The sequence below is a fragment of the Eleutherodactylus coqui genome, chromosome 2 (assembly GCF_035609145.1).
Source record: "Eleutherodactylus coqui strain aEleCoq1 chromosome 2, aEleCoq1.hap1, whole genome shotgun sequence".
In the NCBI taxonomy this organism is placed as follows: domain Eukaryota; kingdom Metazoa; phylum Chordata; class Amphibia; order Anura; family Eleutherodactylidae; genus Eleutherodactylus; species Eleutherodactylus coqui.
Genome location: NC_089838.1, coordinates 158,551,602 through 158,578,461, shown reverse-complemented (window position 1 = coordinate 158,578,461; position 26,860 = coordinate 158,551,602). Strand labels below are relative to the sequence as shown.

Sequence of the window (26,860 nt, the reverse complement as noted above, 5' to 3'; positions counted from 1 at the left end):
TCTGGAGACCACAGCCTGGAACAACTCTACAGAACTCAGGACCCCCGACCGATCAGCTGATCAGGCGCATGCTGTCAGTGCCGCAAATACACATGGGAGCAGAAGTCTCTGTTCGAACCTTTGTGTAGTTTGAGTGACAGTTTTGAGTGATCATATTTGCATAACTCTAATTAGCTACCTAAGAGTTAATGCAGGTGGAGCAGAATACCACCACGATACCTCCGAGAACAAAGAAGCGGTTTTGTATATGCAAACAGCTGTATTGTTCTCCGAGCTTTCAGCTGGTGTCCCGCTGAGAAATGCTAGCGGGATACCAGCTGAAAGAATACAATCAGCGCCGCTCGCTGAGAAAATCAGCGTGTGGTGCTGATAAGAGTCATCTGTGATTTCTAGCTTGCTAGAAATCACCGATAAACGAATAGTGCACGTACAGTGCACGATGGCCACACAATTAGATGCTACGATTATCGCTCAAAAGATGGCTTTTCAGCGAATTTTGAGCGATAATGGTTTTGTCTAAATGGGCCTTAAGCAATGTGCCTATCCATAGAGTCACATAGGTCTACACAGGAGCTGTAGACACCGAACAATAGCAGATTTTAATTAATACGTCTTGTAACTTGTTCCACTTCTCATTTTCTATGCGTTGAAGCAATATAAAAGATTGCCAAAGTGTATCCTTTCAGGAACAATGAAGTTTGCATTGCTTTAGAGAACAAAGATGTTTCTATAGCAATCGAAGTTGGATGTGAAGTTTAGACTTTCACACATCAGCAGACTTTAGGGTGTGGATGACAATGAGCTGGCAGAACAGCTTGCTGGATGGCTTTCAATATTTATTCAGTAATTCTTACATATTTAAGAAGCAGTAAGAGATGCTAAAGCTTCTTATTCAAGTTTTGTTGAATAGGACCAACAGCACAATCTTGAAAGAGAAATGTTTTATGTTTCTGTATACCTGGGAAGAGGGCAGACAGCTGACAAATCTCATCTTTTATGCAGAATATCTGCTGCTTTTCAGCCAGTAGGTTCACCTGCAAAATATGGAAATTGTGTGTTACAAAACAGGTAGCATTAAAGACTAGTTTGTGCAATGTAGTTCCAATGACTGCCCACCTCTTTTTAGCCACTTTTCAATTCTTAGATGTCACCAATATGTAAGGGTGGTTTCATACCTGTACTCGGGGTTCCGCTTTCTGCTCGGTGCAGAAAAGGGGAATCCCTGCCGCCGAACGGCTCAGTCTCAGGACAGAACCAAACAGTGCCGAACGGACCTCATTGACTATAACGGTAATGCATGCAGCATTTTGAACTGGATGAACAGAAGCTTCGACCGGAGGTTCCAACACAGATGTGAAACTGGCCTAACATGCATGAAGCAGAGGCAGGAACAATAACATGTTTTCAGAAAAGGGTTTCTTTTGCTGGCCTACTTGTTTCCCTCAAAATAAGACCCTGTCTTATATTAATGTTTGCCCCAAAAGAGGCACTAGGTCCTATTTTCAGGGGATGTCTTATTATACATTACCTAGCAGGCATAGTTCAGGTCCCTCCCACTGCTCTCCAGAGCACCGATGCGCTTCTTGCAGTTCTCGGCTGCCCACAGAAGATCACTTCCTGGTTACGGGATTTATAAATCCCACCTCCAGGAAGTGATGGCTCTGATTGGTTCTCGAGCGCTGACTAGCCAATCAATGCAGCGCTCGATGGACCAATGTGATGGCTGGGATTGGTTCATTGAGCACTGCATTAATTGGCTCAGCAGCGGTTGAAGAACCAATTACAGCCATTTTCGTTGTGGAGGTGGGATTTATGAATTGGCTGAACTGTGAGCCGTGGCATTACAGAGCCTGTTAGGTAATGATTGCTTTTTAAAAATGTATTTATTTAATACAGCTAGGGCTTATTTTCGAGGTAGGGCTTGTATTTCAAACCTACCTGAAAAATCATGGCAGGGTTTATTTTCATGGTAGATCTTATTTTCGGGGAAACAGGGTACCTACAAATTAGCTTGGAACTTAATAACATAAAATATATACACTACTTTATTATTACAACTAATAAGGCAGTTTCACATAAGCATATTACAGGTGCATTTATGCATCCAAAATATGAAGTGTCCAGGCTGAACCATGGGTATCCTAACCCGAAATCAGCGCATCATAGCAGAGCAGAGTTCGGGTCAGGAGACACATGGTCAGGCTGGGACACTCATCTGTACTACAGATGCAAAAATGTGTCTGAGCCTTTATAAGACTCATTATAAGTCAAATGACTCTTATACAAAAAGGACTACCATATCAGTCATGGATCTTTAACCTTTGTTCCTCACCTACTGGTTCCTTTCTCTTTCCTACTTCTTTCAGCTGTGTTACCTTTAATTACATTATTTATTATGTGTCATGTTATAGGTTTCTGACCTACTGTATAAAATGTGACAATAGGGTAAATGATAAAGACATAATGTCATCAGGTCCAACTCTTTATACGTGCTCTTTGGTTTGCTATATACTGTAATGCAGGCTGTACTTCTGCATCTTGAAAGAAAATAAATAAAATATGAGGTTTCTATCAGAATACATGAAAGCACTTGGTTCAGAATACATTGCTCCCTTGGGCATGCTTCAGCCGTATATCATGTATGCTGATTGGTATACACCGTGCGCTTGGTTTGCTTCTCAAATCAATCGTCAGTTATACAGCCACTATACATGGGATCATTCCAATTGGCAATGTCATCAATGTATACAAACATATGAATCTTGTTGAGATGCAGCAAAGCAGTTGAGATTTAGGCCGCCTGCAGACGGCGGGGTCGGATCCCGCTGTGAGAATTCTCGCAGCAGGACCCAACCCGAGCGTCTGCAGAGAGCAGCGTGTCACTCACCTGCTCCCGCGGCCCCGGCTCTTTCATGTGCCGGCTGCCGGGCAGTGACGTTTCTGCAAGCCCCGCACAGAAATAGAGCATGCCGCGATTTGTTTGACGCGCGAGATTTTGCGTGGCCAAATCGCGGGCGTCTGCATAGGATTGCGTTTGTTAATGCAATCCAATGGCAGCTCCCAGGGGCGGAAATTCGACAGGAAATCCTGCTGCGGAATTTCCGCCCATCTGTAGGCGGCCTTAGATTGCAATTATATCCATATGTATATTTTATAACATATGGGTAATTAATGCTTAAAGGGGTGGTCTCATCAAAGACAACCTCTTTCAGAATGTAGTCGCTGGGTAAAACAACTCTTGTTTCTGGGGGAAGCCACAATCAGCCAAGCATTTGTAATATTACATGATGGCTGTTCAGATGAAGGACCACCCTTTGTAATTCAAAGTCTGCCAGAATTGCAGCTGCTATTACACAATGGATCTCCTTACCAACTCACAGAGGGGAGTCTTGAATTGGGGATCCCACTTTAGGACATTCATATGCCCTAACAGAGCATATGAATAGGGGTGGTCTTTTTGGGACAACCTCTTTAATCCCTTGAGTGGCGGGTTTCTTACCACCCTGTCGTGCCCACCAGGGCAGGTTTTTTAAATGGGCCAATCATTTAATTTTAACTAATTTTGCAGTTGCGTTCCAAGAGCCAAAACTTTTTCATTTTTCCATTGACGCACCCATATGAGGGCTTGTTATTTGCGAGACAAGTTGTATTTTTTGATGGCATCATTTTTGGGTATATATAATGTATTGCATAACTTTTGTTTTTTGGAATTCATTTTTACGGCATTTAGCGTGCAGAATAAATAGTGTGATAACATTATTCTCTGAGTCACACGATTCCGGCGACACCAAGTTTATACAGTTTTTTATGTTTTGCTATTTTTAAACATTTAAAACATTTTTTTTTCTTAAAGGTTTGCTTTTGTGTCGCCACATTCCAAGATCCGTATTAATGTTATTTCCCATTGCCAGAGCTCTAGAAGGCCTTGTTTATTGTGGGATGAACTCTAGTCTTCATTTATCTAATTTTTTGGAACATGTAAAATTTTGACGCTTTTTATTCCATTTTTTCTAGTGGCAAGATTAACAAAATCTGTAATTCTGGCATGTATTTTATTTTAATTTTTAACTGCAGTCTATGAGCAGTATAAATAATGTATTAAAGTAATTCCGCAGGCCAGTACGATTATGTCAATACCAAATTGTAATAGTTTTTCTCTTTTTTGCAACTTTTTCACCGTTTAAAAAAAAAAAGTAAGAAAAGTTTAAATCACTCTCCTTTTGCCATATCTATAATAAAAAATCTAAATCATAGAAGAAAAATACATATTTGGTATCGCCGCATCCATAAAATTCTGATCTTTCAAAGTAGTGCATTATTTACCCTGCACGGTGAACGTAGTCCAAAAAAAAAAAATAAAGAACGCTACAAATGCACAAATTTTGAGTCACCCTGTCTCCCAGAAAAAATGCAATAAAAAGCAATCAAAAAGTCATATGTATTTTGAATTAATACTAACGTAAACTACAGGGCATCTCACAAAAAATGAGCCCTTGCCCTTGTCAACGGAAAAATAAAAAAGTTATTGCACACAGAAGATGCAGCAGAAAATAATTTTAAAAAATTAAATATCTTTGACAAAAATACAAGTACTACAGCAAAAAAACCCATACAAGTTTGGTATCGTAGTAATCCTACTGACCAATAGAATAAAGTTATCATGTCATTTTTGTTGCAGTTTGTGCGCCGTAGAAAAAAACACACTAAAAAAGGATGGAATGTCATTTTTTTTTCATTTTAGTCCACTTAGAATTTTTAAAAAGTTTTTCAGTACATTATATGGTACTTTAAATAGCACTATTGAAAAATACAACTCTTCCCGGCAAAAAACAAGCCCTCATACAGTGACGTTGATGAATAAATAAAGGAGTTATGATTTTTTAAACGTGGGGAGGAAAAAAAGAAAAGGGGAAAAAAGAAAAAAAGGGGCCGTGTCATTAATGGGTTAAACAATGTACTAACTTCCTCCTCTGGGTCATTACAAAGCAGGGATACCACATGTGTAATTTTGTTTTTAATTTTTTACAAAGTAAAGGGAGACAAGTGCTTTTATTTTTATCTTTTTAATAATTTTTTAACTTTTTAAAATTTTTTGTCCCTTTAGGGGACTTCTACAGATACCCATCAGGACCTCCTGATCACATTCCGAGGGTCCGATGGTGACAGCCCTTTACATGCTGCAGTCACATAGACCACAGCATTTAATGGGTTAACACAGCAGAGATCAGAGTTTTTCTCCATTCTCTGCTGTGTAGAGTTGGTGCCTGGCTATCCCCTGACAGCCAAGCACCAGCTTTCCCTGCCACAGAGACCATCGGCTGGCTTCTGACAAGCCCATGGTCTCTGTGGCAACCTGTAAACAAAGCAGTGCAGGACATTGAAAATAGAAGCCGGAGATTGCCGGCAGATTGGCAATATCTTCCTGCTTCTGTTTTTCAAAGTCCTGCATTGCTCTGTGTGGGTCTATGCAGGCAGAGCACACTGCCACAGCTTATCACTATGGGCAGTGGAGCTCGTCCTGGATAATTTCCGGCTGTGCCACTCAAAGGGTTAAACGTTACTCAGCCTGAGATGAACTTTGCTTTAAGACAAATTATGTTATTCTCCTTGCATAGTAGATATTAAAAGATGGTAGACAGAAGTCAAGATCAGCAATCATATTAACATAGGCTGTGGAAAGTAAGTTGGTATCTAATGTACATTATTGTAAAGTTGTATTCTCACTTTGTTTGGACGCATATTTTAGTTAGGGAGTAGAGCTGAGCAAACATACTCTGCCGAGCTTGATGCTTGTTCGAGTATTAGCGTACTCGATGGTGTTCGTTACTCGAACGAGCATCAAGCCGTGTTCGACCCCGCCCAGTTTTTGGCTCCTCCTCGCTGTGACGTGCCTGTTTTGGCCCCTCCCCGCTGTGACGTAGCGCACGTCATTGGCAAATTTTTTGTCTGGTAGGCAGGGGAGAGAGAGAGAGAGAGACGAACCTAGGAAAAAAAAAAGTTTGGCACCCAGCGTCCCACATACGAAAATGCTCGAGTCTCCCATTGTAGTCAATGGGATTCGTTAATCGAGTAGAGCTCTTGAATTTTACAAAAAGCTTGACTCGAATAACGCGGACTCGAGCGTTTGGGTGCTCGCTCGCATCATATTAGGGAGGCCTCAACATCTGCGCTCGTAATGCACTGCAAATAAAACCCATTGACTTCAATGGGTTCCTTCGCAAGCATTTCGAGAGCAGAGAAAAAAACTCGACATGCTCTATTTTTTGGAGCTATTGTGCAACAAAGGCCCCACCTGACTGAAATTGCGCATGAGATTGTGCAATTTCACGAGGCTAACTGATACCACCAGTCCTACCAAGTCAGCTGACCTGCTTATCACTTCCTAGGTAGCCCTACTTACTCAAACATGGCGCTGCTGGGACCGCACCAATGTAAGGTCCCGGACGCGTAATAAAGTACAGTAAAATGCACCCATACAGGCACAACAGCCTACGATTGTGCGCCCTGCATAGCCCCTATACATCTCGTGATGGCAAGCACTTTTGCGCTTGTACCCGCAGCCCGCGCTTAAGCCCTGTGCTTATACCCACAGCCCACTGTGCAGATTGTGTTATGTGAAAATCCCAGGAGAGCTACGCTTGTTCCCAATGCAAGTGTGAAAACCAGAAAACCTTCAAAGGACTATCTTATGTAAGATGTGAAAAATTCTGTCTGTTTAAAACTTCTTTCACTCTTCATATTTAATTCAAAATGCCAAAGAGATATTTGTTCTGTTCCCACTGAGACACAACAGTTTAGGATACATTCACAAAGTCAGAGTGAAATTGACTCGCCCGGTCAAGCGAACTAAAACTGTAAATCCTATCCTGTAATAACCAAGAACAAAAGGATTTCTTCTCTCACTCCTTCAAATGAAAATAACATGATATTATTGATTTAACTAAATGGCATCACTTCTGACTTCCTATCCTGTGACTGAAATACATGGAATTAGCCTCATAGGACACACAGCCTCAACAAGGATTTCCTTATGAATTGACCTATTATCCCTGTAAGAACACTATGCTTTGATAACTGGCTCACATGCTAGTTAAGTAATGTAGAGAATTATACAAGTAGCATTAAGTTTAATACATGATCGGGGGGGGGGGGGGGGGGGACTTTTAGCTGAAATACAACTGTCTTTCCACAAATCGGTACAAACTTGATCATAGACACAGTTCTAGTAGAACTAAAGAAGATATAAAGAGAATACTGTACTAATTACTAACTAGTAACAGGGGGATTGCATTCCCCAAATTTACCTTTAGCACCACTGACTGGGAGCTATGGTTGTGAAGAAGATGGAGACATCAAAACGTCTTCAAAGACCACCACTTTGAGAAGACCACCTCATCTAGACTAGATTTTACTGTGACAGCATTTGCTTTTATCCTCTGTACACTGCCTCTTCTTTGACAGGACCACCCCACTAGAAGACCACGGTTCACTGCAATTTTAGATGGTTAGTAGGGATGAGCGAGTATACTTGCTAAGGCACATTACTCAAGTGAGTAGTGCCTTAGCCGAGTATCTCCCCGCTCGTCTCTAAAGATTCGGTGGACGGCGGGGGAGAGCGGGGAGGAACGGAGGGGAAATCTCCCTCTCCCTTTCTCCCGCCCGCTCCCCGCCGCAACTCACCTGTCACCCGTGCTGGCCCCCAAATCTTTAGAGACGAGCGGGGAGATACTCGGCTAAGGCACTACTCACTCGAATAATGTGCCTTAGCGAGTATACTCGCTCATCTCTAATGGTTATCTTAACCTCCTAAAGACCTGAGTGTTTTGGTCAAAAAGGACCAGAAACTTTTCAAAAATTTTAGCCATGCGGTGATTCTATGGCCCTATTTTTTTCCTGGCCTGCGAAAATTATTTTTACTATGGTTTTTTTCTGTCACAGATGGGGCTATTTTTTCATACCGTATATACCGGCGTATAAGGCGACGGGGCGTATAAGACGACCCCCCAACTGTCACCTTATACGCCGGTATTCAGTGGAGAAAAAAAAAAAAATTCATTACTCACCTGCCCCGGCGTTCTGTCGCGCTCCGGCAGGATGTCGCTCGCTCCTCGTCCCGGCGCAGCATTGCTTTCTGAATGCGGGGCTTGAAATCCCCGCTTCCAGAAAGCTAATACACACGCCGGCAGCCATGACATCATTGAATGGCTGTGATTGGCTAAAGCACACGTGGCTTCAGCCAATCACACTATTCAATGACATCATTGAATGGGTGTGATTCAGCCAATCACAGCCATTCAATGCTGTCATGGCTGCCGGCGTGTGTATTAGCTTTCTGGAAGCGGGGATTTCAAGCCCCGCATTCAGAAAGCTATGCTGCGCCGGGGACGAGGAGCGAGCGACAGCCTGCCGGAGCGAGCGACATCCTGCCGGAGCGCGACAGAACGCCGGGGGAGGTGAGTAATGAATTTTTTTTTTTTACACTTTTTTTTTTTTTGTATTACCGGCGCATAAGACGACCCCCGACTGCAGAGCAGATTTTTCGGGGTTCAAAAGTCGTCTTATACGCCGGTATATACGGTACCTTTTTTCTCCAAAGGTTTTTTTCATTTTTACATTTAATTAGAGGTAATCTGTACAAAAAGTTAAAAAAAAAAAGTTTAGATTTCTATTTACCTTAAAATAAAGTAGAGGAATGGGTGCACCATTTTATTCCAGATGTTTTGATATATAATTTGTATAATCTCAGATTACAGGGGGGATATGGCAACAGTTTATTATGTTGGCATTAGTGGTGGGTTACTTTTTAATATACATATATTTTCATTTTATTCTGTAATCTTTTTTTAAGTTATTTTTAAAGTTTTTTTTTATCATCTATGTCCTTTGTGACATCATATAAGACCCAGCAGGATGCTCACACTGTATTTTTTTCACTTTTCCACTGTAACTGGAGCATCCATAGGAGCCCCAGTTACAAGGATAAACACCCCCCCCTATAGTGACAGTAGTCACTGGCAGAGCTGATCAGGGGTCTGTTTAAGACCCTGCAGCTCTTACATGTCAAAGGTCAACGGCAATCACATGATCACTGGGTCCCATACAGGAAAACAGCCCTGTCGCTTCCTATATTCTTTACATAGAGCTCATTGAGCACTATGTAGACTGTAAAAGAGATGGCAGAAGTAGTCAAAAAGCAACAGCCGAGAATCCAACCTGCTTCGGCTGGATTGCAGAAGCTTTAATCCCACACCATATATTTACTATCTGCGCTTGGTCCTTAATAGGTTAAAGGTGTTGTCAGGTTAATGGGCAACATTCCCTCAAATAGCTCTAACTGCGTTAAACTAACAAAAATAGCTGTACTTACCCCTCCTGTGCTGCAATGATCCAGCACTCTAGCCCCACCATGGTCCTAGTATTTGTTGGAGCAGATGATGTGAATGGAAGTCAGGTGACCACTGCAGTCAACCAGAGGCTGCAGCATGACTGCAGTTCTCCTGGTTTTAGTATTCACATCATAGGTGCCATGATGCTAGGAGCTCAGAACATGACTTACGATGACATCATCTACAACAACACATACTGGGACCATGGTGGGGTGACAATGCTGGATCGCAGTGGCACAGGAGGGGTAAGTACTGCTCTTTAGGTTATTTTCGTGCTGGTATATCTATTGGGGAAATGTCCAGTAGCCAGACAACACCTTTATGTATGATTTCATTACTCATTATTCTACTGAGCTATGCAGAGAATGTACTTACATTAGTCCTTATCTGGGACACCAGGTTTACTTTTTTTTTCAGTATAACTTTGGTAAAAAAAAAAAAATCAGACAAAATTTTGATAGGTAAGTTGAAAAAGGAATCATAAAGATGATAAATAATTAAAGTGTAAATATTGGAATACTATTATTAAAGGGGTTGTCTGACATAGATATAGATGCTGGTCCTCAGGATAGTTATCCATATCAGATCAGTTGGGGTCCAAGTCCTGGTATTTTCACCTAACAGCTGTTTTAGGGGACACAATACTTGGAGGAGCGCTGAGGCCTCTTCCTTGGCTGGTGATGTCACATTCATCAAGCATATGGCCTTTCTACAGCTCAGTCCCATTAAAAGTAAAAGGGATTGAACTGTTATATCAGGGATATGTATGGTGGTGTGCCTGGTGTACAATAATGAGATCACAGTGCTTGCCCCAAGTGCCACAGCTCCTTCACACACATGATCGGTGGGGGCTCCGGAAGTTGTATCCCACTGATCTGTTATTGATAACCTACTGTAAATCATAAATAACTTCTTTCATGTATCTATTTTTTATCACATGCACTGATCAAAAGTTTTCAATCTTTACGGCATGTCTATGGAATTATAAGTGGTTGGCTAACACTGTGCCAACTCTCCAGTAGGACTCTCCTCTTTCAAGGATGCAGCCACCTGAGTCAGTGTTAATGGTATTGGAGAAAAGAGTTGAGGTGCATTTAGACACAAAGATGATAGCTCAAAAGATAATTTTTGAGCGATCATTTTGCATAAACTACTACTTAGTACTAATGCCTATTATTACCAATTAGTAGCATGTGAGCCTCTGGGAGCTGTATTCAGGGAACAGACCACCCACTGTTCTCTGAATACATTTGCTTTGCTGTGCTGTGGGGCTGACAGCTGAGACAATGTTACCAGCTGTAATTAGCGCTCCCCAGGCAGAACACAGCGTGTGGTCTGTCTTATCAGCTGTTCTGCTGAACGATGGATTTCATGCTGAACTGAAATCGTTTGGCAGAAAAGTGAAAGATGGGCACATTTACATGCAACTATTATCACTCAAAAGACTGCTTTTGAGCGAATTTTTAGCTATAATCATTGTGTCTAAATGGGCCTTTACTGTTGTGCTGCAGAGCAACATGTACAGCAATATTACATATAATATGTAAAAGACATATAAAGATAGTAGGGCTTCAGTGAAGCATGTCTGACCTATTACTATTTCTACTTTGTTGCAGAGTTGCATTTATAAGTGACAGCTTAAAGAGCGTTTTCCTACATGCTTTCCATTAGCGTACAACAAAGTAATATATTTCATGCTTTCATTACCATTAAGACAATCCTAATGAAAATACACTCCAGAAATAGAAGAGCTGATATATTTTAAGTTGAAGTTAAAATAGATTCCCATTTGGGGAAAGAAGTGTCTATTCTAGTGGTCAGGAAAATATACTGTATGTTTAAATGTTCATGAACCCCAGTAGCTTTCCATAGCATTCGTGAACTAGGTCCCACAATCATACACTGCTATTCATCGCTTAAAGGGAATGTCTCACGTTTTTCACCAATTAGTTGTAAACATATACGTTTTTTTTAAATTATGACATGGCCTATTTTGTCCCAAAGGACGCAACAATTTTTGAAGGATTTTAATCTCCACTTTTCAAAAGCCATAACGTTTTTACTTTTCTGTGCCCATGGCCATATGAAGACTTTTATTTTACATGACGAACTGTAGTTTTTACCATTATTGGGTGCATATAATGTATTGTAAAACTTTTATTAATTTTTTTTGAGAGCAGGGCAAACACATCAATTATGCCATTGTTTTAATTACAGCATTAATAATGCAGCATAAATGAAATGATACATTTTTTCTGCAGGGGGGTTCTATTATGAGTATACCAAAATTATATTTTTTTATGAATTGAATTCAATTCAATTAAAGCACAATGTGAACAGCACCCTGCAGTGATCAAAATCATGGACATACACCAATGTTTTGCTCTATCATAAGAACAGGATTTCAGACGGAACTAGACGGAATTGGCAACAGACAGAGGAGCACACAGATGCAGGACAGAGCAAGGGCAACCATACACAGGAATAGGAACTGATAGAAAACTAACAGAAAATAAACATACAAACAGATCAGATATGCCAGAAGCATCAGCCTGAAACAGACCCAACACAGAGAGGCAGACAAGACACAGATATGACAGAACGGAGACGGAACAGAGTGACCAAAGAAGGCTAAGTATTAGGAATAGAGATGAGCGAGCACCAAAATGCTCGAGTGCTCCTTACTCGAGTCGAACTTTTAGTGATGCTCGAGAGTTCGTTTCGAGTAACGAACCCCATTAAAGTCAATGTGCGACTTGAGCATTTTTGTATATGACTGGTGCTCACTAAGGTTTTCATTTGTGAAAATCTTAGCAAATCACCAAAGTCATGTAAAAAACACAGAAATGGATAGGGCAGGCGAGGAGCAACATGCAGGGCTGCATTTCGAGCTCCGAAGGTCTCACTATTAAGCCACAATAGTGGCAAGAGTGAGACCCCCCCCCCCCCGCACTGTCAGCATAAAGATCGTTCTCCTCTGCCACAGCTGTAACAGCTGTGGCAGAGAAGAACGATGTTAGCCCATTGAATTCAATGGAGCCGGCAATACAGCCGGCTCCATTGAAAGCAATGGGCTGCCGGCGAGCGCGGGATGAATTTTTGGGAAGGGCTTAAAAATATAAGCCCTTCCCTGAAAAAGAAACATTTTAGTGCAAAACAAAAAAAGAATTTAAAAAAACATACCTCTCCGCCGCTGCTGTGACCCCCGCGGGCATGAACAACACATCTGCTGCATGCGGCAGACGTATCCTTCACCCCCGCTAGTTAAAAGAATTCCCTGCTGCTACATCTGCCACATCTGTGGCAGATGCAGCAAAAGGAATTCTTCAGTTCTCAACTGCAGCTGTCACACATGACAGCTGCGGTAGAGAATCCTGCTGCTGGCATCCTGTCAATGGCTTTTCAGGGAAGGGCTTCATAAGCCCTTCCCTGAAAAGGCATTTAAATTAGTGCAAAAAAAAAAAAAAAACAATTCTCACCTCCCTTCAGTTGCCAGGGCTCAGCCGCGACTTCTTGCGCTGTCCCAGGCTCTGTAGTTCTGAGCTATCAGCAGCCGGGGATTTAAAATCCCCGACTGCTTATAGCTAAGCAGCGCTACAGAGCCGGGGACAGCGGCAGAAGTCCCCGCTGAGCCCCGGCAGCTGTTAGTGGCTTTGCAGGGAAGGGCTTCATAAGCCCTTCCCTGAAAAGCCTTTTAAAATAGTAAAAAAAATAGGTACTCACCTCGCTTCAGCTGCCGGGGCACAGCTGCGTCTTCTCCTGCTGTCCCCTGCACTGTGTTGCTGAACTGCTGATCTATCACCAGCCAGGGATTTAAAATCCCCGCCTGCTGAAAGAGCTGAATGTAATTAGCTGAGGTGCTCAGCCAATCACAGGCGGCTCTCACCTGTCATACATTCATATGTAAAGCCCTTCCCTGAAAAAGAATTCAGGTGTGCCAGCAGACCATTGTCTTCAATGGAGTCGCCGGCAGCAGCAGCGGCTCCATTAAAGAGAATGCCTGCATTTTTATTCTTTTTTACACTAAAATCTTTCTTTTTCAGGGAAGGGCTTATATGTAAAGTCCTTCCCTGAAAAGGAATGCAGGGAGCCAGCAGGCCATTGTTTTCAATGGAGCCGCCGGCAGCAGCCGCGGCTCCATTGAAAACAATGCGTGCATTCCCTATGGTGCACGCATGTCCTATCTTTGCAGGCACACACCTGCAAAGTACGGACATGTGCACACACCATAGGGAATGCAGTGTTGTAAATACAAGCATGTTTTTGTGCGTGTATATGCACGCACCAAAACACGCTCGTCTGAACGCACCCTTAAGGATGATTTTCAGGTAAGGGCTTATATTTTTAAGCCCTTCCCGAAAATTCATCCCGTGCTCGCCGGCAGCCCATTGCTTTCAATGCAGCCGGCTGTATTGCCGGCTCCATTGAATTCAATGGTCAGTGCTCGTTTAATTGAGACGAGTACCGCGTGGTGCTCGTCTCGAGTAACGAGCATCTCGAGAACCCTAATACTCGAACGAGCATCAAGCTCGGACAAGTATGCTCGCTCATCTCTAATTAGGAACTAACAAACACCAATTCAGAGGCCACCCGTAAGCGCATCAGCTCAGTGTAAATAGGGAAGAGATTGTCCATTAATCCCGCAGGTGAGCTGAGAAGCAGAGAGCTAGTTAACCCTCACAGCATCTGTTAATGCTGCTTAACCCTCTCAGTGTGGGACAAAAGCAGAAAGGAAGAGCAGAGGGACGCTAGCATCTGTCCGGACCTGCATGAGAGCAGCAAAAGACGAGCAGCGACCTTACAAAATTGTTTTCACTACAAAACTAAATTGATCATCTTTTGCATTAAATGACTACACAGTAAGGGCTTATTCAGACGACCATATATCGGCTGGCTATCCACGACGGGACTTAGCTCCGCCTCCGCCCCGCTTCCTCTCATTGCAAATAGTGCTGAGTGGCGGAAAGGAGGTGGAGAGGGAGCTCAGTGCACTGCTCCCGGCTCTTCCAGCCTCCTCCCCCTGCATAGAGGGATGCTGTATATCGGTCGGCGTGAATACGCGGCCGATATACAGTCATCTGAATAAGCCCTAATATTCACAATAATGTAAAATCAAATGCAGATTTATTTTCCAAGGTGTGGTCCAAAACATTGGATGTGCTAACTCTGTTACACAATATAAGATATTTTACACTGCAGCCTTTCTAAATGGTCACTACTTAGATGCTGGACAGCCCTCCTCCTTTTCCTAACAACTCCAGTAGCATTCATCCTGTAACTTTGCTTTTCTTTACGCTCACATTGACCTTGCTATAAGCAGTTCACAAATATGAAATACCATAGATTTCACTCCGAGTGTGTTCAGCATATTCATGAGCCCACAGACCAAAGTGGATTTTCAATGTGTTGTTACAAATGATGTTTAAACAAAGCAGCATAGAGATACAGTAAAAAATAGTAAAATTGCTGTGTGCTGAACCCTATCTTTATAATGATGATGATATGATTATCCGTTCAGTGGAGGCTGACTTTCAGTCACTTTATGGATCATCGCTCTCAATGCTTTACTATCCTTGACGGCTTCTTTCAGTTCTTCAATGTGCATGTTTGTATCAGTGTGGATGGCACCAGACAATTAGGTCATATGTTTGTATCATTAGATGCTGGTTACTGTCCTAAATTGTTTCCATAAATCTAAGGATAAAACATTTACAAATTCTGGAACAGATTTTTTTATTCACATCCAGGGGTTTCACCTTGTTGCAGCGCCGGCCCCATTGAAAACATAGGGAGAAGATCACACTACTCTGCTACTGCTATGACAGCTGTGGCAGGGGACTCCCCACGGGGATTAAGGTATCCCCTTCCACAGCTATGGCAGTGAAGCGCAATGCTATCCCATTGCTTTCAATGGGTCCAGTGCTGCCACCCCATTGAAAGCAATGGGATGAAGGGAACCCCCGCAGAGATTTTCGGGAGGAAGGGACGGCTTGAAATATAAACCCTACCCTGAAAAAAAGCCCTAGCAGCAACCATTCTGCAGCAGCTCAGGCTTATTTAAGGGCTGTGACAGTAGGATTTCCTACTGTCAAAGTTGAGGCGATTCGTACAAAAACTGAGTGACATGTGACCGCTTTCATTGGAAAGCATTGGTTCTAATAGAGCCATTTTTTTTCCCGCACATATACATGCGGGAAAAAAACTGCTTGTCTGACTGAGCCCTAATATTTGTTACCCTTCACTTTATTCCAGATGTATACAGGAAGATGGCAACATGCATCCTTTAATGTTTTACATTGCCTGTGCTAAGTAACGTATAAATTGTCGATTTACACTTGCCTTCAATGTGCTACTGATAATGTGGAGATATATATGTCGTACAGTAGCTGTTAGTTCTCTACTGGAAAAAGAACTATTAGTTACAGAATAAACCCGAAAATAAATGTCCAAGACAGGAATGCAGAAATTCAAAACATTTAAAAAAATGTTTATTGAGAATTACAAATCTAATCTAAATAAGCCTACATACTTTTTCTTGCACCACACTTTGACCCCTTTGCTGTAACTTTGGTGTATGATGTTGGTGTCATTAGATGACACACATGCTCACCGGTGCCGTAAAACCATCACATGTGAGTTTAATACATTCAGGGACCTATCAGGCGGGGTGAAAGTTACAATGTTAAGTCTATTGGTGGCGCTGCTGTGCTTCAGGCATGTGCTGGGATGAGTGAAGCGTTGCTAAGCAACACAGCATACACTGCTAAGCTGCACCATACACTGCCCAACCAAGAGCGATAGAGAGACGAGAGAGAGACAAACAGAGAGAGAGCAATAGAGAGACAGAAAGAGAGAACGATAAGGAGATAGAGAGAGAGATAGCAATAGAGAGACAGAAAGAGAGAGCAATAGAGAGACAGGGAGAGAAAGAGCAATAGAGAGACAAAGAGAGAGCAATAGAGAGACAGAGTGAGAAAGCGAGAGAGACAGAGAGAGAGACAATGAGAGAAAGAGTGAGAGAGAGCGAACGATAGAGAGACAGAGAGAGAGCAATAGAGAGAGTGAGAGAGCGATATAGAGAGAGACAGTGAGAGAAAGAGTGATAGAGAGACAGCAAAAGAGAGACAGATAGAGGCAGAGCAATAGAGAGACAGAGTGAGAGAGCAATAGAGAGAGAGAGCGATAGAGAGACAGTGAGAGAAAGAGTGATAGAAACACAGAGAGAAAGTGATAGAGAGACAGAGAGAGTGATAAATGGAAAGAGAGAGATAGATAGTGAGACAGACAGAGAGAGCAACAGAGAGCGATAGAAAGAGAGACGGTGAGAGAAAGAGTGATAGAAACAGAGAGAGATAGCAATAGATAGAGAGAAATAAAGAGAGATAGGGAAAGAGAGACAAAGAAACAGAAAGAAAGTGATAGAAAGACAAAGAAAGAGTGATAGGCAGAAAGAGAGAAAGTGATAGAGAGATAATGAGACAGACAGAGAGAGAGCAATAGAGAGACAGAGTGATAGAGAGACAAACAGATAGAGAGAGCAATAGAGAGACAGACAGAAAGAGAGCAATAGAGAAACAGGCAGAGGGAGAGTGATAGAGAAACAGAGAGAAAGCAATAGAGAGAGAGAAGAGATAGACAGAAAGAGAGAATGATAGAGAGACAGAAGTAGCAATAGAGAGACAGAGAGAGCGATAGAGAGACAGACAGAGAGAGAGCGATAGATAGACAGAGAGAGAAAGTGATAGAAAGACCCAGAGGGAACAATAAAGAGACAGAGAGAGCGAGCAATAGAGACAGAAAGAGAGAGCGACAGAGAGGGACATACAGAGAGACAGAAAGAGAACAAAAGAGATAGACAGAACGAAACATAGACAGAAAGAGAGAGAGAGACAGAAACAAACAGAGAGAGACAGATAGAGATACGCAAACAGAGAGATAGAGACAAACAGACATAGAGACAGACAATGTGAGAGACAGAGAGAAAGAAACAGAGTGAGAGACAGAGAGACAGACAGAGAGAAAGACAGACAAACAGAGAGAGACCTGCAGGCTTTTTTATATTAGATATCTACTCCAAATACAAAGTGACACTCTAAATAGCCACCTAACCAAGCAGATTTACAAGCTCACAACCAGCACTCTGGAAACATTTTATGTTTGCGTAGCGAACATCGGGTCACTCTAGTATAATAAAAGCATGTAAAAAACATAACATCGGTTATGTGGTAGCACTTTACTATATGCATGATATTGAGATTGGCCGCACCTATTGTAGGTTTAGATAAGCATGATTTTCTTTGGGAACTTCTTATATGTGTGACCTGAGGTGATGTATTTTCCTTGTATTCATGCTGCATTTCCTTTATGTTCTGTTTTTTAAATGTTTTTATTATATTTGTAATTCTCAATAAACATTTTTTAAATGGTATATTTCTACAGTTCCGTCTTGGACATTTATTTTTGGGTTTATTATACTGGTTGATGTATGAGACTGACATTTTTGGTGGGACTATAGTTGTCTTCTTATAAGATTCTCTAGTTACAGAATGGTAAACTAGACCTAAACACAATACACATTTTGATAAATGTGAACTCCAAATCCAAATTGCATGCTATAAACCACTTGTGAAATAAGTGCGCTGCATCATGACCAAAGCAGGCACCAAAGCCCATAGGTGGATTTCTGTCTGAAGCTCTCAGTACACTGAATTAAAGGGCCACTCCGGTGAAAACACATTTTCCCATCCCCCTCAATTAATTGCTTGTCACACTCTGGAGGCCTCCTCTGTGTATTCCAGCCACTTCCCTGCAGTGCAGGCCCGTTATCAGCTACAGTCTTGATGCTGAAAGATTTTGGTTTCACTTTCAGATCTATCCCATAATGCATCAGCACAGCTATACCATTTCTTTCTGCCTGCCAAGGAGGGAACAATTTAATTATCATTGGCTCCTATAGTCTTCAATATAAGCTACCGACCATAAGTATACAATCAGGAGGATGAGCTGTGATCTCTTCTATCATAACTGTGTGACAGGAGCTGTGTGATCCTCATCAGTAACTGTGACAGAAATGATTGCACCCCCCTGCAGGCAAGTTGTGTATAATAGCATCATACAGACTCAGAAATTGACTAGAAAACAACCCCATAACTTCAAGCAGCTCTGAGCTGGTCAGAACTGAGATCACATGACCATCTGGGGAGAAAGAGGCCAGGAGTTTCCGATAGAGATAAATGACTAACCAACACTAGCTCACTTCTATATACTGGGGTGTAGTAACATCATGAATGAATAAAAAAATACTGGACTATAACTTTCCACTCCACTGACATCTTCTGACACTCACCCCTAAGTTAATCAGATACACTAAGCTATCACCACTTGTGAATCATGACCAGTCCTAATCTAGAGACCCCGGGTACATGTCAGTCTGCCCTGCTATTATCTCAGATCAAATACAATGTAAAACTTTTTATTGTTATCTAAAAAACAAACAAAATATTGGCCAGTCATCCGTTCATATGTCCCTCTGACTTTATAGATATAAATGCAGATTTAGTTTTCCATGCAGAGTAAGTCATAAAATCTGGAAATTAATACTTTGCGTACCTTTGTGAGTTGTACAAATTCAACAACGTCATGCTTTTCCTTGCAGCTTGCCTTCACACTTTTATTTGATGGGATGTAGATAAGGGCATCCCTTCCTTAAAACAGGAATACATAACTGTTAGACTGATATCGATAATAAAACTGGGGCATGCTGTAAAAGACATCTGTATATGAGACAACATTGTACCTGGTGTAAACAAGATTGGCAAGACGTGATGACTACAACATCTCACTATATCATTAAGGGCTGCTCGCACCAAAGTCTTGATCTGAGATCAACAAAAGTTGATCTATGAAGAAGTAGAAAACATTGCACCAACACAGTTTAGCCTATCATCTTGGTTTAAATCTGGGTTCAATTTGATCCCTTGATTTTGGTGGATCAAACTAGTTGAAGCAGCCGAAATCCAAGATGACAGACTAGACTAATAGTCTGTGTTACGTGTGCTGCTGGGATCTGTAGTTCTAAGCTTCCTAACAGTGCAGCCCTCACAGGGTTAATTGATTGAGCTGCCTGGGTGTGGTATTTCCTGCTAGCTAATCTCCTGGGTTTGTGCTCACATATAAACCCAGCACCTGGTCAGTCTCTGTCTGGTGCTCAGGGTGAGCAGTCATGAATCCTTGTTGGTTGAAGTCTGCTGTGTGATCTGTGTCTTGCTGGTTCATGCCCATTTGTTTGTTTATTTTCTGTCAGTTTTGTATTAGCTGGCTGTGTGACCTGCTATTTGTTTCCTGTCCTGTTGCAGCGTTCTGTGTGAACTCTGTCCAGTTTTGCTGGACTCCTGGTTAGTGTAGGAGCTAGCAGTATAACCAGGAGCCGTGAAGTGGCCTGCTAGCCTTCCCGTTTTGTACAAAATGTCAACTAATGCCTGGTATTTATATTCAGCTTCCTATCTGTTACTAGTGGTTACATTTTGGCTGTTGTATGCTGTGTATTCTGGCTCTGTGTGTCCTGTTGTTCAGTCCCTGTCATGTGGCATGTGAATGCGTCCTGTTCTGGTGCGTGCCTCCTAGGATCAGCTAGGGCCCAGATCCGAAGACCGCTATGCTGCCCTTATTGGAGCAATGTCCCCGCTCATGTAGGGCCATGCCACCCTCCCGTGTAGAACAGGGTCAGTTGCCAGAAACCTGTGTGCGTACCCAGTCCTCCTTTGGTCACAATCGTGTGGGCCCCGTGCTTACTTTGCCCACACGATCGTAACAGTCTGATAGGTTTTTCGTGGGTAGTGAAATTACACCCATGTTTGTTACTGGTATCGGCCATGTTTTTACTATCACTATGAATGCTGGGAAGATCACCTGACCATAGTGACTAATTACAGTGCTTGATACATTTCTTCTAGGTTCACCTTTAATCATTGATCAAATGAATGTGGTTTTGCAAATCTGAAGCATCTTTTCTTAGAACTGGATGTTGTGCTGTTCTTGTGGCAAGTGGTGCTATATCTATAGACCTGGCATGGCAGTGGGGAAGGGGGAACAAGTCTGGGAAACAGCCTAGGGTTTACTAAGTTCACCACTGTATTCAGACATTATAAACCCCCTGATAAATGCTACATTTGCTTGATACTTTAGGTTTCCTGTTCTAGTACTTCTTAAAAGCGATTGCATCCCTTCAAGAACTGAATCACCAAGCATCTCCTGGAACTATTATTGCATTCAACATCTCTATACAAATGAGCAAGAGAAAGTTAGAATAGATGTTAAATGTGTGGTTTTTGATGCAGACTCTAAGTAAGATGTTGGCAGATTTCTGCTACTTTTATCACTACAACAGATTTTCATTTGCTTTGAACTTAATAACTATGTTTTATTTTAACACAAACTTTGGTAAATAACATCTGGTTATGATTTTCTACCAACCAGCTCCAGTCTTCTGGAGGAAGCTAGACAAGACACAGGCCTTTTGTTTTCTCTACATGGGGAAAGGAAAGGAAACTGAAAAACACTGCAGGTCACCAGAAGATCATATCTGAATCTAACGACTAGAAGAAAAATATAATCTGCACAGTAGCTGTTTACAAACACATTAGAACCCTCACCCTATCCCACAGTTAATTAGTTACTTTACCTATTTTCACCACAGGTACTACTTGAGTGACCTTACTTATTTATTCATTAAAATGTGGCAATAAGGTGAATGCAACTGAATTTTTTACAATTTATTTTTTGCCCATATTTTCCTATAAGGCCACCTGCACACGGGCGGAAATCCCGCGGCGGTATTTCCCGCGGGATTTCCGCCACTGAAAGTTTGCATAGGAGTGCATTACAATACGCACTCCTATGCAGACGGCCGCGGTTTGGCCGGCTCCGGTCTGCGCATGAAAGAGCCGGGGCCGCCAGGCGCGGGAGAGTACGCGCTGGTCCCTGCAGGCTCTCGGGTCGGGTCCCGCGGCGAGAATTCCCGCTGCCGGATCCGACCCGCTCGTCTGCAGGCGGCCTTTAAGGTAGTCTTATCTATCCACTTACTGTAACTTACAGTAATAACTTACTCTAAAGTGACAACAGTTCTGCTTTGATTACAGGTTATACAAGATCATGGTCCAAACTCAACAGTCAACAGTCAAAGTCTGCTAAAAGACATCCTTTTCATATTCTCTATTTGGGTATATGGGCAAGAGAAAAGGTGAGTACAGAAGGTGGCTATTAGAGTTGAGAGCCACTAGAAGGAATAGTTCTTACAACTATGTATTAAAAGGCCATCCATTCATTTATATGAATGGGTGCTGAGTAGAGATGAGCGAGCATACTCGCTAAGGCAAACTACTCGAGCGAGTAGTGCCTTATTCGAATACCTGCCCGCTCGTCTCTAAAGATTCGGCTGCCGGCGTGGGTGAGAGGTGAGTTGCGGGAGTGACCAGGGAGGAGTGGGGGGGAGAGAGTGAGAGAGAGATCTCCCCTCCATTTCTCCCCGCTCTCCCCTGTCGCTCCCCGCCCCCCGCCGGCAGCCGAATCTTTAGAGACGAGCGGGCAGGTACTTGAATAAAGCACTACTCGCTCGAGTAGTTTGCTTTAGCGAGTATGTTCGCTCATCTCTAGTGCTGAGTAATAAAAACAACTTGTCATGGTAATATCAGCCAAATCTACTGTGATCAACCGAGCTCCAGGGTGAAACATTTTTGAATAAATCTCCTGATGAGATAACCCCTGTATAGCAAATCTGTGAACAATGAGAAAAGTAGACCGTAACAATACCCATAAGAGCAAGTATGGCAGACAAAGTAAAGGTGCATTTAGATACAAAGATGATCGCTCAAAAGATGGCTTTTGAGTGATGATTTTTGCATAAACTACTACTTGGTACTAATTCCTATTAGTTCCAATTAATAGTATGTGAGCCTTCGGGATCTGTATTCAAGGAACAGACCATCCTATGTTCCCTGAATACATTCCCTTTGTTCTGCCATGGGGCTTACAGCTGAGACAATGTAATCAGCTGTTATCAGCGTTCCCCCGGCAGAACACAGCATACGGTCTGCCTTATCAGCTCTTCTGCTGAAGGATGGATTTCATGCCGAACTGAAATCCATAGTTCGGCAGAAGAGTGAAAGGTGGGCACATTTACACGCAACGATTTTCGCTCAAAAGATGGCTTTTGAGCGATAATTGTTGTGTCTAAATGGGCCTTTAGTTGTCAGCTGCCAAACAACTATCCCAGTAAGTGCATTAGATAAGGTCCAGAGCAAAACACTGGAACATAAACGAGAGACCCCACAAAATTAGTATACAGGACTCATGTGCATAGTCAGGCTTTCATTTTTGTCTGGAAGTATGCCATATATAAATATAAATAATTGCCGTTGTATATGAGTGGCAGTGATCTATATAAACCATTAATGTTTCAACTTGCCTCCAAAACCACTGCCCTGCATTTATGTTGAAATTACTTATGGCTACTGAATGTAAAATTAAGCCATAAACATATAATTCGATTCTAATCTAAAACATGAATCCTAGACCAAGGCCGGGTAAGTCATGAGCACAAGAATTTTAAGGTCAATCATACATTTACCTGTAATTTATAGAGACTCAAACAGCCAGCCAGAGGTTTAGGAGTGTCAGCATCAGACACAATGTGCTGTTAGGTTTTGATGAAGCATCCATTTAGACTGATAAATTGTCCCTATGGAGAACTTTCTATAATACCTTCTCTATTAAATTATACAAAGTTCTTTATTAAGCATTGTCACTGAAAAGCTATCAGGCCTGACACTGAGGATGCTATGCCGTATTACAGTTTATAATCTGCATTTTAGTGATTAATTGCATTGCATATACATTAAAAATAAGTCTGAACCATGACCCTTTAGGAGTGAGCTTGGCTTCAAGAACCTTTTGCCTACAGCATACAAGTCATTTATCCTACTTTTTATGTGAATATTTAACAAACTTCAAACTTTTTCCTTCTATTCTTTTATACTGGAACCACAGAAATATAAAAGAGCCGTGACTGTCTATGGATAGTTATGTTAAGGAGTAAAACTTTTAGGTTGCTTTCATACTTTAACCCATTTAGGACCAGCCACTGTATATATACGGCGGCTGGTCCTGGGCTTAGAGGACCGTCGATAGTAAAAATACGGCGGTGCTCTAAGTCTCCTGGCTCCTGCCTTCTGCTTCCCCGATATACAGTGCCCAATGAGCTCTGTATGGGCAAAGTGAAAGTAAGAAGTACTTTCACTACGGGAGCCTGGGGGGGGGGGGGTCATGTGACCTCCTGGGATTCCCTGCTACTGCAGAGCTGGAGGGTCAGACTAGACCCTGGCAGCTCTGCAGGTGACTAATGTCACCACAGGGGTTGCTTTCCCCTATAACCAGGGCTCCTATGGACGCCCTAGCTATAGTGGGAAAGTGTCAAATAAAGTTAAAAAAAACAAAATAACAGAATAAAACAACAATACATACAAAAGAAAGAGAATAACACAAAGCAGATGCCAACAAAAACCATCGCCGTATGCGCCCTGTAAACCAAAACCATACATACTATATATCAAAACGTCCAAAATAAATAGAGGAACCCATTTCCATACTTTATTTTAGTGTAAATATAAAAATAATTAAAAAAAAAAACTATAAACATTTAAAAAATCATTTTTTTAGCATTTTACCCCCAATAAAACTAAAACACGGGAAAAAAAGTCAGTGAAAAAGATATTTAAAAAATAGTCCTATATGTCACGGGAAAAAAAACGCAGCAAAAATTATTTTGGTAGCTAAAGGAAAAAAAACGGAGCAGTAAAACCGCCACATGGGTAAAATCCCTAAAAAGTGTCTGGTCCTTAACCCCTTAATGACGCGGGCATTTTTCTTTTTCCATTTTCGTTTTTTCCTCCACCCTTTAAAAAAATCATAACTCCTTTATTTATCCATCCACGTCGCTGTATGAGGGCTTGTTTTTTGCGGGACGAGTTGTATTTTTCAATGGTGCTATTTAAAGTACCATATAATGTACTGAAAAACTTTTTAAAAATTCTAAGTGGAGTAAAATGAAAAAAAAACGACATTTTGCCATCTTTTAGTGCGTCTTGCTTCTACGGCGCACAAATGGCAACAAAAACGACATGATAACTTTATTCTATGGGTCGGTACGATTACTACGATGCCAAACTTGTATAGGTTTTTTTTTACTATACTCCTCTTTTTTTTTTTTAAAGACATAAAACTTTTTTCAATTATTTTCTGCGGTCATTTTGTGCGCGCAATAACTTTTTTATTTTTCCGTCGACGTAGTTGAGCAAGGTTTCTTTTTTTGCGGGATGTCCTGTAGTTTCTGATAGTACCGTTTTGGAATACATACGACTTTTTGATCGCTTTTTATTGCGTTTTTTCTGGGAGACAGGGTAACTAAAAAAATGCATTTCTGGCGTTCTTCATTTCTTTTTTCGAACGACGTTCACCGTGCGGGAAAAATTATGTGGTACTTTGATAGTTCGGACTTTTACGGACGCGGTGATACCAAATACATATTTTTAATTTATTATTTAGATTTTTTAATAATAGATATGGCAAAAGGGGGGTGATTTAAACTTTTACAACTTTTTTTTTTTTTTCAATTAAAAAAAAACTTTATTGATTTTTTTTTTACTTTACTTTGAAGTCCCCCTGGGGGACTTTAAGATGCGATGCTTTGATCGCTCCTGCAGTATGACGTAATGCTATAGCATTACGTCATATTGCTTTTTGACAGGCAGCCTATGAAGCCACCCCACGGGGACGGCTTGATAGGCAGTCTGCTAAGGCAGCCCTGGGGCCTTTCATTAGGCCCCCGGCTGCCATGACACATGCACGGCTCTCCCGATCTCACCGCGGGGGGGCCGTGCGGGACCCCCGAACATCGTTCGGGGCATTTAAATGGTTAATAGCCGCGATCGGCCGCGCGGCCGCTCGCGGCTATTGCCCGCGGATGTCAGCTGTTATAAACAGCTGATGCCCGCACTGTATGAAGAGAGGTTGCATCGCAACCTCTCTTCATACATACCCCGACGCTCCATGACGTACCAGGTACGTCATTGGTCGTTAAGGGGTTAAAGGGGTTGTCCCGCGCCGAAACGTTTTTGTTTTTTTCAATAGCCCCCCCGTTCGGCGCGAGACAAACCCGATGCAGGGGTAAAAAAAAAAAATAGATAGTACTTACCCGAATCCCCGCGCTGCGGCGACTTCTTACTTACCTTGCTAAGATGGCCGCCGGGATCTTCACCCACGGTGGACCGCAGGTCTTCTCCCATGGTGCACCGTGGGCTCTGTGCGTTCCATTGCCGATTCCAGCCTCCTGATTGGCTGGAATCGGCACACGTGACGGGGCGGAGCTACGAGGAGCAGCTCTCCGGCACGAGCGGCCCCATTCAGAAGGGAGAAGACCGGACTGCGCAAGCGCGTCTAATCGGGAGATTAGACGCTGAAATTAGACGGCACCATGGAGACGAGGACGCTAGCAACGGAGCAGGTAAGTGAATAACTTCTGTATGGCTCATAATTAATGCACGATGTATATTACAAAGTGCATTAATATGGCCATACAGAAGTGTATACCCCCACTTGCTTTCGCGGGACAACCCATTTAAGGTACAAAACAACCTGGTCCTTAAGGGGTTAATGATTGGCATCAGTATTTTTAAGCCAAAACTATGAAGGCTTTAAAATATGAAAGGTGTAAAAACCAGATGACTGGGAGGGGTAACATCACTCCTTAAGGAGAGCATCTAGAAGGTGAGTTAGGAGACTTATAAGGCCATCCATGCTTCTTTGGGTAATATGCAAATAAGGGAGATGGAACAATACTTGTGCAGCGCCACCTATTAGATGGCAGCATTCCTTCAGCTCAATGCTGACCCTTTATACAGAGCTTTAGAGCAATTATTATTTGCATATTACCCAGAGAAGCATGGATGGGCTTATGCGTCTCCTCACTCACCTTCTTGGTGCTCTCCTTAAGGAGGGATGTTACCCATACCGACCCATGTCACAGACCTCTCACTAGCCAAGCCAGAATCCTACTGCACACTGATGAGGGGCAAAAACCCTCAAACAGTTGTCTGTGTATGGATTCTGGCTTGCTTTTCAATTCCCAAGCATTGCTCCAAGGATCTGTATAAAGGGTCAGGCAGTTATTTGCAGGAATGCTGCCATCCAATAGGTGGCGCTGCACAAGTATTGTTCCATCTCCCTTATTTGCAACCGGATGACAACATGCAACTGTAAGGGTATATCCACATGGGATGGGAAGGTGCAGTGGAAAATCCATGGAAATCTGTTGAAAGTTTTCAGCACCAAAACCACAAAAACTATCATGGATTTTGCTGCAGAAATGCTTTGGATCTGCTGCAAATCCACATCATAAATTGAAATACTTTGGATTTAAAATC

The 26,860-nt window shown here is 42.2% G+C and overlaps 1 protein-coding gene across 2 annotated transcripts in view; it reads right to left on the bottom strand.

Moving 5' to 3' along the window:
- Positions 1-26,860, bottom strand: part of CPED1 (cadherin like and PC-esterase domain containing 1) — a 247,813-nt gene that overhangs the window by 181,739 nt on the left and 39,214 nt on the right. For both annotated transcript variants that reach the window (XM_066591833.1, XM_066591834.1), the window contains exons 3-4: positions 18,996-19,090; positions 959-1,034 (exon numbers count right to left, since the gene is read on the bottom strand). In XM_066591833.1, the coding sequence (XP_066447930.1) occupies positions 959-1,034; positions 18,996-19,090 (171 nt within the window). The remainder of the gene's footprint in view (positions 1-958; positions 1,035-18,995; positions 19,091-26,860) is intronic.